The sequence below is a fragment of the Eupeodes corollae genome, chromosome 2 (assembly GCF_945859685.1).
Source record: "Eupeodes corollae chromosome 2, idEupCoro1.1, whole genome shotgun sequence".
In the NCBI taxonomy this organism is placed as follows: Eukaryota; Metazoa; Arthropoda; class Insecta; order Diptera; family Syrphidae; genus Eupeodes; species Eupeodes corollae.
The window spans coordinates 72023074-72036241 of record NC_079148.1 but is presented as its reverse complement, the minus strand read 5'-3'; the positions used below and the strand labels follow the sequence as shown (position 1 = coordinate 72036241).

Genomic DNA, 13168 nt, shown 5'->3' with positions numbered 1-13168 from the left:
AAAAGATGGTTACCTCTGGGATTATTGTGTTGATTTCCCCAATCTTCATGTTTTGCGTTCAAATCACCGGCCAAGATGAAATAGTTTTCTTCCAAGCTCAGTTTCAGTTCCCTAAGTCCATCGCACTAACCATCATGCCACGGATACTACAGTTGAAGTAAAGTTACAAGTTTGAAATTAATGACATCTGATTAAAGAATGAAGTTGACTGCAAACGAAGACCCTTCTGCTGTCTGAACCTGACCATTTCAAGACTTTATATATTTCTAAAGACTCAATCTTCAAACACATTAAATTTTGGAACTAGTGTAAACGAAAAATATCAATAAAAAAAACTTGTTCAATGTTCAAACCTGAAACCTGCCTGTATAAGCAACTTTCAAAGGTTAAGTCAGGTCATGGTCATGTCGGCAACAACACACAAACTCGCCATATAGCAAACAACACAAACAAATTCATCAAAACAAAAACTTCTCGTTCATGAAACCACGAATAAATAAGACACATTGTTAAGTCGATATTTGTTCCCCCCAAAATCACGTAGCACATATCGGATATCACATTTAAACAATTGGAAAAGTGTTTTCGAAAATTGTTCAATTAGACACATAACACAACAATGGTTCTTATAAAAATGTCTTTACGGTTGAGGAATCACGTTTTTGTTCTCCATTTCTCCATTAGGGTTGCATAAGCACAACGCCATCAACATAAAAATAGCTCCCCTTTTTTAAGCATTAATTTAAGTACACTATTAATCGAACACGCATTTTTGTTTGTTTTTTTTGTCTTTAATTTTATTTTTTATATGCTTTTGTTTTTTAAGGACACCGCATGACGTGGAAGGCCTATCATCGTTTAGACGATATTCACGGTTTCGTTGACTACTTGGCTAAGACATATCCAGACTTGTGTACCGTCGAGACGATTGGCTACTCGTTCCAAAAGAACCCACTCAAGCTCCTCAAGTATGAATATTTGTTATGTTCTTTTCTTCCTTTTTTCATCCGTTTGACAATTAAGGACTTTTGATTTAATTTTCGTTTTTTTATTTCTAGAGTTTCAAATGGAAAAGCTGAAAATCCTGCCATTTGGATTGACGCTGGAATTCACGCCAGAGAATGGATTGGTCCCGCTACAGTGACGTACATTCTTAACAACATTGTCGAAGGTTGGGATGATTTGCCAGCTTATATGAGGAACGTCGATTGGTAATGCAACAAGGAGCTTTGGAAAATAAATGTGAACAAAATCTAAACGTTTCTGATGCTTTTAGGTATTTCTACGTAATGGCAAATCCCGACGGGTATGAATACACCCACACAACTGACAGAATGTGGCGAAAGAACCGCCGTCCATCAGGCAGGCAGTGTCCTGGAGTCGATTTGAATCGTAACTTTGGATATGCTTGGGGCGGAAAGGGTACTTCGGCGGCTCCTTGTTCGGATGTCTTCCGTGGATTGAAGTCTTTTTCGGAACCGGAATCTATGGCCATTGCTGGTTTTATGACCAAAATGCCCAAGGGATTTTTTAAGGCATATTTAACATTCCACAGTTATGGGCAGTATATTCTTTACCCTTGGGGACATGATTCCATTTTAACAACAGATTCAAGCGATTTGGACCGCGTTGCTCGTGAAGCAGCCACTGTAAGTTTGGTGTTCTTTTTTGACATTTCCATCATCTTAAATTTATTAATGTGTTCTTGGAATTTATTTTTATTTGAAATAGAAAATCTCTCGGTTAAGCAGCACTAAGTACACTGTTGGATCGTCAGCGAAAACGCTCTATCCAGCAGCAGGCGGTTCTGATGATTGGGCAAAGGGCGTTGCTGGAATTAAGTACGCTTATACTATTGAAATGGGGGACACAGGACGCTACGGATTCGTTCTTCCAGCTAGATTGATCGAGAAAAATGCTAAAGATGGATATGTCTTTGTTGAGACTGTGGCAAGAACTGTGACACATAACCGTAGTGGTTAGAAGAGTATATAAATATTTGTTTAATTTATGACATTTTTTTGATATATGTGATGATAAAATTGTATCCTTAAATTATTTATTTATTTATTTTTATATGCATAGAAGATTTAGTGTAAATAAAATTTTTAATATAAAAATGTACATCAATTGATCATATTTGTTTAATTTGAGACACATAAGCAATATGTTAGGAGTCTCGGTTAAGTTTCAGACCATTTTTTTTGGTGTTTCAGCTTTTGAAAATAACAATTTCTCCATAAAATTTCTAAGGCATCGCTTAGTTCCAAATTCATGAAGAGGAAATTATATAATCTAAAAAGAGTATATTGCAAACGTCATCTGGATTTATTGTAATTTGTTGATATGCCCAGGGGCTGTCGAATAGTTTCAGCGAGTATTCTTTCTTGTCAATCTTTTCTTTTTCTGAACATAATCGACGATGATGAAAAGATATTGGCGAGCAATGTGTAGCTCGTTCATGAAAGGAAATTTGAAAGTGTGATGAAAACACAAGTAATACCCTCGGATGAACGGACTGATAATGTTGACAACACCCCCCCCCCCCCCGGATAACGATTTACGTGTATGAACATGGAATGTGGGTACAGGCAACCGGCCACGCAAAGCAGCACAGCTTGCCGATGCCCTTACCGAAGTCAAACCTGTGACAGCCCTCCAGAAAATGCGATGGAATGGGCCAGGCAGTAGGAAGATTGAAGGCTGTGATTTCTACTATGGGAAGTGTCTTCTCGATGAGAGAAAGCGCTTATTTGGATGTGGTTTTGCTGTCAGAGGGAAACTTTGGCAAAGAGTTGTACGCTTTCGGGAAGTACGCAAAAGAGTGACGACAATCCGCATTAAGGCCAAATTCCACAACCTGAGCCTTATCAGCGAGCATGCTCCAACGGAAGAGAAGGATGACAATACTAAAGAAGAATTCTACGAGCTCCTCGCCAAAACATATGAGCAATGCCCCAAAAACGACGCTAAAATTCTCCTGGGAGATTTCAACGCCGAAATTGGTAAAGAAGGCATCTTTGGTAGGTCAGTCGGAAGACATCACATCTGCTTAATGATGATGAAGTCAACGATTCCGCCAGCAAGCAGCCACGTCAAATCCATTAGGTTGACTATCTAGAGTTTCACCCACATGACCAGAGTGAGATCAAACTAGCAATCACCAGGCTGAAGTCGAACGAAGCGGCCGGTGATGACGCACTGCAGGCGGAGCTTTTTAAATACGCTGGAGTAGATCTGGTTGGGAGCATGCACCAGCTAGTTACTAAAGTTTGGTCGGAAGAAAGCATGCCCGACGAGTGGAACTTAAGCACCATCAGCCCGATTCATTAAAAAGGTGACCGCCTTCTCTGCGCTAACTCCAGAGTCATTAGCCTTTTAAAAATCGCATACAAGATCTTGTCCAGCGTATTATGTGAACTCCTTAAGCCATTTACTGACGAACTAATTGGCACTTATCAGTGTGGCTTCAGGCCTGGAAAATCTACAATCGAAAAAATTTTTTCCCTACGTCAAATCCTGGAAAAGACTTTCATCGATTTTAAAGCAGCTTATGACAGTGTAGACAGGACCAAACTATAACGTGCCATGTTGAGTTTTGGTGTCCCTACCTAACTGATACGACTTATCACGATGACGCTGGAAAATGCTCGTTGCTGCATCAAAATTGGAAGAGACTCGACAGAGGCCTTCGAAACCACCAAAGGACTTCGACAAGGCGATGCGCTGTCAGGTAGCTGCAGCTGATTCAGCATTGTTTTTGAAAGAGTTATGTGCAACACCAACGCCAATAAAAGTGGCACCATCTTTCAAAAACCCACACAATATCTTGGATATGTAGATGACATCGACATTATGGCAAGAACCAAACGAGCAGTGACGCGGGCCTTCTCTAATATCGTGGCTGAGGCGAAGAAAATGGGTCTTGAAATTAACGAGGACAAAACGAAGTATTTACCGTCGTCAAATAGAGTCGATTTACACTGTAGACTTGGTAAAAACAATAGATAGGTATAACTTCGAGGTGGTAAACGAATTTGTTTATCTGAGCACTGCTGCTAATTCTGCAAATGACATCAGCGCGGAGATCAAAAGTAGAATTACCCTTGCTAATCGCTTTGGCCTAAGCAAGCAGTTGAGGAAGAAGGCCCTTTCGCGAAGTACCAAAGAGGCACTGTACAAAGCTTTAATCATCACAGTCTTGCTGTATGGTGCAGGAGTATGGACCCTCTCCCAGGCGGATGAAGGGTCTCTTGGTGTCTTCGAGAGGAAGGTTCCTCCGACGATCTATGGTCCGGTTTGTGTCGACAGGAAAAGTTACATCTGGCGGAAAAGATATAATTATGAGTTATACGTGCTGTGCAGCGACTTGCCACTGGTCAAAAAACTGCGTGTTCAACGCTTAAGATGGCTTAGGGCATGTCGAGCGAATGAACATCGAAGCTCCAGCCCGTAAAGTATTCAACCCCATGCCTGAGGGAACAAGAAGCAGAGGCAGACCTCACCTCCGGTTGAGTGATCAAGTTGAGGTCGACGCACGTCAACTTGGTACTTGAAACTGGAGGCAGCAAGCTAGAGATCGAATAAGCTGGCGAAAGTTATTACTTGAGGCCCAGGAGAACAATGCGCTGTAGTTCGAAAGTGTTAAACAGTTTGGTGTTTGATAACTTTGGGTTAAGCAGCTGGACGAGTTATTTCTTGACTTAAGTCCAGTAAATGTTTCAATTAATTGTTTTGCTTGACCATCTGCTAGCGAGTGATAATGGAGGGGGGGAATCTAAACCTATGATTGGTATGCTAACGTCAGCTACAATGAACTTTGGCTAATATTAATTCAAGGTTCAAAATGCTTAAATGTCTGCCAATGACGAAATGTCGACTTCTAGGAACTTTCCAGTCATTCGTCGCCATTACTAATTGTTGTTGGTATTTTCCTGGAAACTACATGGGTTTTTGCATTTTTGGGCTTCTATTCTGATATTTGTTTCTTCGTTAATTTCGACCTGTTTCTTGAGTATTGTTTTGTCAAAGTTGCAGCAAAGGGTAGGTTCAGGATCCTTCGTTATTAATCTTATGTATCTCAGGCCGAAGAGCGGCTGGAGAACCTTCAACTATTTCTTTGTTTATTCCAATATAATTTTCCAGCGGAGAGATCAGGTCTCGAAGTCAAAACAGCTTGGACGTGTGATGCCAAGGTTATCCTGTATAAAATTTCTTCGAATGAATTTTGTATACTCTATGTTTAATACTCCGAGTTACTCGGGTTACTTACTGAGGCCTTCAACGTGATCCCCATCAGGACATAGAGCTCAAGTGGCAGCTTTTTGAAACTCTTTTTCTCCCGACCCTTCTGCCTTCTTGAATTAGTGGGATCTACAGTCCTTACCTTTCCGAAGCGTCATTACAAATTCACTACCACAAATGCTTTCGTATAACAGCGTCAATTGGTTTTTGAACCATTATCCTATATAGTTCTTTATTGGATATACAATTGGGCCAGAAAAGATGTTTCGTAAACACTTAACACCTGGTTGCTTTTGAGCGAAATAGTCGAAGCTTTTTCATAAGCTGCGGTAGTTGTTCATCCAAACATTGGACAAAATTCCGACATTGCACAGTTCCACTCTCTACTTTTTCTGCTGATTGTTGAGCAATTTTTATCAGAGAGGATGACTGGGAGGTTTCGAGTCTTAACATCTTGATTTCTTTCCGTGTTGATTTTCACCCACACGATTTCCATTATCCTGTATGATAGCCCTTATTATTTGTCTATTTCCTGTCAAGACTACCGACAATAAATGGCTGATCACCAATAAAAAAAGAATAAGTGGAAGTGTGCATCCCTGTCTGAATTCACTTTGGACTTCAAACTCTCCGTGTAAAATGTAAATTCTAGACCCCTCTTAATTTGCCTTTACAATAGAGGTGAGTTTATCTAGAATACTCTTCCTTCGAAAGAAAGCCACATAAACTCCATGTTGTCAAAACCTTCTCAAAATCGGTGAACGCACTGCTCGATGACGATCCGACAAGATGTTGAGGTGATCATTTCAGGAGTTTCTAGTTCGAAATCCTACTTGTTTGGCGTCAAATGTTGCTTCGAGGTGTTCTCTAACACGGGTGTGGGTCGGAATAGTAAAAATCAAATGCCAGAAAACATACAAATGTAAAAATAAAAAAACAGAAAATCATTGGTGCCCTTACAAAACTAATATTTTCTAGCATACAATTATTTTGAAGGTGATATCAGTTATTGTTCAAATACTTTTGTTCAATGTTTTTGATTTGTAAAACTGTATTGTTGTTTTTTCTTTAGTTTAACCAATTATTGTGTATAACTTCATAATATGTAAAAATTAATTTTATTGGAGTGAATAGCAAAATTGGTTCGTTAAACATTGAGGTCAACTAAGCTTCACTTCTTTTTAATTGTTGTAATAAGAAAAAGAAAAAAGTATACGAGAACTTTTTATACTATTTTTTTATCATTTGAAACACGGAAACTTTCACATACATCGCTGTAAACAAACAATTTATATTCTAGCGACCTTAAAGCGTCAGGAAATTTCAAAATGTTCAGTTCGAAAAATCGGACCGATTTCAATAGCTTTCTTATTTACTTACTAACTTAAAGTAGCACTGCAATTCTGTGTGAAGTAATGCCTCACTCAACAAACTTATCCATCGAGCTCGGATCCAAGCTAAATTTCTTCAGTTGCGCACCTCAAATTGAGTGAAGTCACTTTCCACTTGGGCTTGAAGACTTTTTGGGCCGGAGCTTTGGTTTTGTGTGCGCTCTATGTGACTCAGCCATCTCAAGTTTTGTACTTTTATGCTCACGGCTGCGTCCACGTCTATTATTCTTTCAATGACAGCGCATCACCTTGTCTAAAGCCTTTTATAGAGCAACGCACCTATGATGTAATTGAATGACCTTGCTCTAGACATTTAGAAGTTTTGATAAAGCCTAATAAGCTAATTTTCCTGAAATGTCTAACATTTCTTTAAGGTTATTAAAAAAAATTTCTGCCTAAAAGTTTGTTTCTAGATTGGCAAAGTGCTGAGCAGTAGCACATTAAGTAAGATGTGACGTCTTGCTCTTTTTTTATAACTGTAGTATTTGCTCAGTTTTTGTTTTTGGTAACCAAATAGAGAGAGATTTTTTGTCAAAGTGCATAACCGAACGGGATTTAGTTTTGTCAAATTTTTACCATAACTTCCTAGAAATATAAATAAAGCTTACATTACTGCAGTGTCTTTCAAGTAGAAGTATTAGCGGTTTGTGAAGCAGCTACGCAGCAGCAATCAAGGCCATGCCTGCCACTGTCACAAAAGTCAATATTGGTACAGCAATGCCGTAGGGAGCTTCGTTTACTCAGCAAAGCCAACACGGTTACCCTCTGTTGGACCCTTGTGACATTGACGGTAATAAAATGGCAGACAACAGCGAATCAAAGTTCAGTCCAAGCCATAAAAAAAAACAATCCGTTTCATTGAAATCACAAACAGCAGGTGGGCAGCTCTTGAAACTTGCAAAATTTCTAGGGATCCTAACGGATCACGACTCACTGGGCTCCAAAAGGCAGGGTTGGTGATAATTTCCCTAAGGTGTAATTCCCAAAGGAAAATCAAAAAAAAAATCTGGGAATATTATCAAAATGGATTTAATTTGTTTGGGGATATTATCCCTTGCGAATTCTTTTTTTGGGTATAATACAAAACCCCAAAAGGGATACCGAAATAATGCCCAAGTTCAAAATCTCCAAAAACAAAGTCCCCACACTTTTAAAAATCCACAAGATCAAAGCACAAAATCTCAATGCACTAAATCCCAATGCCTATAATCCACAAACGAAATCCCCAAATCTAATGTTTTCAAACTCCGTCAATACAAGTTTGTTTTCATTTCATTTGAGTGTACTTTTCGGAGCTAAGCAAAAGTTCAGAAGATTACGACTTTTCAAAACTTTACTTCTGGTTTGAAACCAATTTTCTTGATGCGTCAAAAAAGAAAAACATGAACCCGAGTTAAAGTCAGTTGCCCATTGTCTAAAAAATAATTTTCGCTGAAGGCGGCGATGACAACTCAAGTGCAGTTTAGGGATATAAAACTCAGGAGAATTTGGAAACGCCATGCAAGGAAACATTTATTTCTTTTTAAAATTAATTTTCAAAGTTCCCGTCTTCACATACAACACACGCAAAAATGGTTGATTTTAACATTTCTTCCCTGTTTTTTGTTCAGTGTTGCCAAACTTGATTTTTAACTTCCCATAGGAAGTTATTGTAATGGGTCTGATTTGTCAAATTGAAAATTTTGCCATTTCTCGACGTTTCAAGGTCCCTAGAGTTGAAATAAAAGATATTTAGAAAGATGTATGTGCGTGCGTGTGTGTTCGTACGTCTGTACGTCCGTACGTTCGCAATTTTTGTTCGTCGTCCATAGCTCAAGAACCAGAAGAGATATCGATTTCGAATAAATTTTGTTATACAGATACTAAGGCAGAAAGTTGGAGAAAGGGCTCTTAAGAAAATTTCGTGGGTGGTTTTTTTACCATACAAGTTTGAAAAAAAGGTGAAAATTTTGGTTAACCCTAAATATCTTACGAACCAAAAACGCTAGAGACTTGAATTAAATTTTATATAATATATTGTAACGTGATATCAAAGTAGTATATTTTTTGAAAAAAAAAATCATTTAACGGTTTTTTATAAATCAAAAAAACTGAAAAAAAAAAATTTGTCACCTCCAAAATTTTACGACTAAAATATGATTTCATCCGCAAACAATTTTGTGCAACGAAGAATAATATTTTTGACATCTAATAAAATTTTGAGAAAAATCAAATTGACAGTTTTTTTTTATAAAAAATAAAAATCCAAAAAATAATAAATATAATAATAAAATAATGAATAAGAAATATTGCTTCCAACATTCGATAAAATTTTGAAAAAAAATCGAAGTGACAGTTTTTTTTACAAAAAATAAAACTCTAAAAAAAACAATACTAAAACTTGGTAAAAATTTACTTTCGACTGGAATAGCTTTTCAAAAATTTTAAATATTGGCTTCAAACTTATTTTATTTCACAGAAAATATTGTTTTCGCTATTCAGTAATTTTTATATAAAAATCCAACAGTCCGTTTTTTCATAAGAAATAAAATCTACAAAAAATAGTACGCAAGTTTGGTAAAAATTGACTGACGGGATGGGAAGTTATCGGTGTGGGTGGCATCCAAGCCTCTTTTTTCTGTTGGGTATTTCTTTGATTTTAGTACTCAAATGCAAAAAGGGGATTTGGGTTTCGGAGATCTTAGAATTGGGGGTTTTGTACCTAACCCCCACCAAAATGGGTAAGATGCCTTATTATTTCTTTATTCCGTTAATTATCTAACGTTAATATAAACTTTTAGCTATTTACATAATTTTTAATTTAAAATTTTAATTAACATAGAAATAAATAAATACTATAACATATTAAAAAAGCTTTTTTTAAATTGTTTACTTTTAACATTGTCATTAACAGATGAAATTAAATTATAAAATTTATTGAAGACTGAAATCAATTGATTTAAAGGGCTATTCATACCATAGTTAGTTCTGCTAAAGATCGGACATAAAGGTATATGTCTTCTTATGCTAGTTTGAATATAGCTAAAATTAAGACGGTTCAGAGCTGTTGCGGATATAATAGATCAATTAATTTTAAAATAAAACAAAATTGGAGATATTGCCTATGTTGTGAAAGTGTAGGGAGGTTTATTAGCAAAAGTCTCTAAAAATAAGGAGGTTGTGTGAATATTTGGGAAAACGGAAGAAAACGGAGACAAAAACGCATAAATCTTTTTTGGATACTTTCAAGTCTGTCAATATGGACTGAATATAATGCCCATATAACACTGCCGTATTCAAGTAAATACCTGAGAAATGATACATAAAGAAGTTTTAAGACGTAGGGGTCACGAAAGTCACGAGAAAAAGTTTAATAACCCCCTTTTTTTTTTGTTTATAATAAGCGCACACTCAAGGGGATATATTACCCTTATTATGTAGACACAGTGTGGCACTAGGAAAGGGAGAGAGGGGTTGAAAGGCGATGTCGGTGCACATTGGTTTTGAATTACTGAATATTGCAATAGCTGGGAAAGACAGAGTGTGGCAAGGCATTCCACATTCGCATAGTGCGGCTAAAGAACGAATCTCTATACTTGACAGTACGACCGAAGATGGGCTCGAGGTTATATTGATGAGCATTCCTAGAAGCGCGAGTATTACGGTTGAACTGTTTAAGAGGAGGAATGCAGCTTTCTATTTCTCTAGAGCATAAACCATTAAAATAACGGTAAAAGAGGGTGAGACAAGAAACATTTCAACGATGTTCAAGTGACGTAAATGATCTTATAATGGTAATATCACCAATCAATCTAAATGCTCTACGTTCAATATAGGCTTAAGTAAGTTGCAGGAGCACCAGCCCAGATATGGAAGTTAAACTCAAGCTTTGGAAGTATATAAGTCTTGTAAATAACAGCCAGATCAGAGGGGAAGAAAAACTTCTTGCATCACCTTAGAAAACCCAAACATCTTGCGGCATTTTTGGCGACATCGCGTATGTGATCATTCCACAAAAGGTAGTTAGTGGTACACATACCGAGAATATCGAGATGTTCAGTTTCCTCGATCCAAGTACCATTTATGGATAATGGCAGGGGGGGTATATTTCGCTTTAACGATACAAGACAGCATTGCGTTTTCGAAGCAGTAAATTCCACAGGGTTTCTTATTCCCCATTGTACAATGCTGTTTAGGTCGGAATTTAATGAGCTTATCATATTTTGTCGTTGCAGTTCCACATCTGAAGAAGAGGGGTGTGAATCTGAAAACGAATATGAAAACTTAAGAGTACTATCGTCAGCGAAATGTATTGGATTAGATGTTGCAGACAGGAGATTATGAATAAAAATGAGAAAGAGTGTTGGAGATAGAACAGAGCCCTGGGGCACACCAGCATTTATTTTGTGGTTTTCAGACTTGAATCCATCCAATCCAACTTGTATTGAACGATTCGAAAGGTAATTACTAATCCAATAAAGGAGGGATTCATGGAAACTGAAAGCACGCATTTTCGATAAGAGAGCCTGATGCCAAACCCTATCAAATGCTTTTGAAATATCTAGTGCAATAATCTTACTTTCTCCAAAACTATGTAAAGATTTGTTCCACTGTTCGGTGATATGAACCATGAGATCACCAGTGGACCTATTGCTACGAAAGCCGTATTGCCGGTCATTAAGAAGCTTTCGATCTTCAAGATATTTCTTGAGCTGATAATTAATCAGCGTTTCCATGACCTTGGAAAGTAGGGACGTAAGTGCAATCGGTCGGTAGTTAGAGGGTGAGGAAGATTCGCCTTTTTTGGGAATAGGCTGGACAAATGCCGTTTTCCATCCGCTCGGAACGAGACCTGAGGAGTAGGACAGATGAAAAAGCTTACGCAGTGGTTTTGCCAGCGTTGAAGAACACCTCTACAGAACAATAGCGGGGATACCATCCGGACCAGCGGATTTATGTGTGTTTAGATCTTTTAGGACTCTTGCCACAGTACGAGTGCGAAAAAAGATTGGTCCCATAGAATCACTAACTCGCTCAAGTACAGGCGGAGTCATAACACTCACTGGCAGCGTAGAATTGGCGGCGAACTGCCTAGCAAAGAGATTTGCTTTCTCTAAAGAGTTAACAAATGGAGTGTCATTGACAACAAGCGTAGGAACCGAGGAAGAGGAAGAATTCCTCATGTTTTTAACAAATGTTAAAATATTTGTACTGCCTTTGGGACATTGCAGTATTTTTGCCGTAATTTTTGATCATGTTTAATTTTGGTCCGTCGAATATGGGCGTTGCAGGCCTTCCTGGCTTGTTTGAACTTATTCCGGTTTTCCTCAGTTGGATTGGCTTTAAAACAACGAAAACTTACCTTCTTAACCCTAATAACCTCTTTACAGCTCGCATCGAACCACGCATTTTCCTTAGGTCTGATGCTTTTAACCCTATTCGGGATAAAAGTTCTCATTTCCAGGAGAATCAAACTTGTGATCATATCAGCGCTGGCGTCAACGTTACTATCGAGGAAGCATAGTGACCAGTTAAAGATCCTGAAGTAATTATTGAGACCGTTCCAGTTGGCTTTCTCGTATTGCCAAACGCTTCTCTTTCTGGAGAGTTTTTACACGAGAAATTTGCTGATATGAATCTTGTTAGCTTTTTTAACTATAAACCATTCCCTACAACTATGAAGATCTTCTTGAAGCTGTGAGCAGTCATTAATTGAACTAATAGATAGATCAGCGTATATTAAAACGGAGTAGTTTTTTATAACGGATGTTGTATAAGATAAATAATAAAGGACCTAAATGGCTACCCTGTGGAACACCAAAGTTGACGTAAAATTGGTCGGAGAATTCATTTCTGAATATAACGCTATAACTTCTGTTCTTGAGATAAGTCGAGATCCACGTCAAGAATTTGTCGTTAAACCCTAAGGCCTTAAGTTTATGGACTAAAGTCTTGTGACACAATTTGTCAAAGGCTTTACTGAAATCTGTAAATACCCAATCTACTTGCTTACGATCTTCGAAGGAGTCAAGGCAGAAAGAAGTAAAATGAAGCAGGTTTGTAATTGTTGATTTATTCTTTACGAAACCATGTTGATTTTCACATACAATTGAATTACAATTAAAGGATAACATTTAACAGATAATGGACTCAAATAGTTTGGGAATAACGAAAAGTTTGTCAATCGGCCAGTAATTCGTTATTTCATTCCTAGACCCTTTTTTATGAATCGGAGTTATAAATGCACTTTTCCATAATAGTGGGAAAATTGAGCATTTAAGAGATTCATTGAACAAAACAAACAGAGGGTACGAGAAATGAGACACACACTTTTTTAAAACACATGATGGTACTCCATCAGGGCCAGGGTGAAAACAGTCATCAAGTTCTGAGACACAACGAACAATTGAATCCTCACATATTGTCATTTGTCAAGTCAAGTGAGTTGGGTAGGTAGGTAGAAATGGCGATCTCAAGGCAACCTAGCCTGAGATCCAATTAGCGCTGTAGTGCGCCGTTTTGATATCAAAAACTCGTTTGACCTTTGATTGAAA

The 13168-nt window shown here is 37.7% G+C and overlaps 2 protein-coding genes across 3 annotated transcripts in view; one reads left to right on the top strand and one right to left on the bottom strand.

The window, feature by feature from the left end:
• Positions 1-2134, top strand: part of LOC129945664 (carboxypeptidase B-like) — a 30149-nt gene extending 28015 nt beyond the window's left edge. Inside the window, exons 3-6 of the mRNA XM_056055510.1 lie at positions 827-968; positions 1059-1211; positions 1277-1649; positions 1732-2134. Of these exons, the coding sequence (XP_055911485.1) occupies positions 827-968; positions 1059-1211; positions 1277-1649; positions 1732-1983 (920 nt within the window). The 3' untranslated portion in view covers positions 1984-2134. The remainder of the gene's footprint in view (positions 1-826; positions 969-1058; positions 1212-1276; positions 1650-1731) is intronic.
• Positions 1-13168, bottom strand: part of LOC129945662 (centrosomal protein of 162 kDa) — a 131445-nt gene that overhangs the window by 58100 nt on the left and 60177 nt on the right. The window lies entirely within an intron of this gene.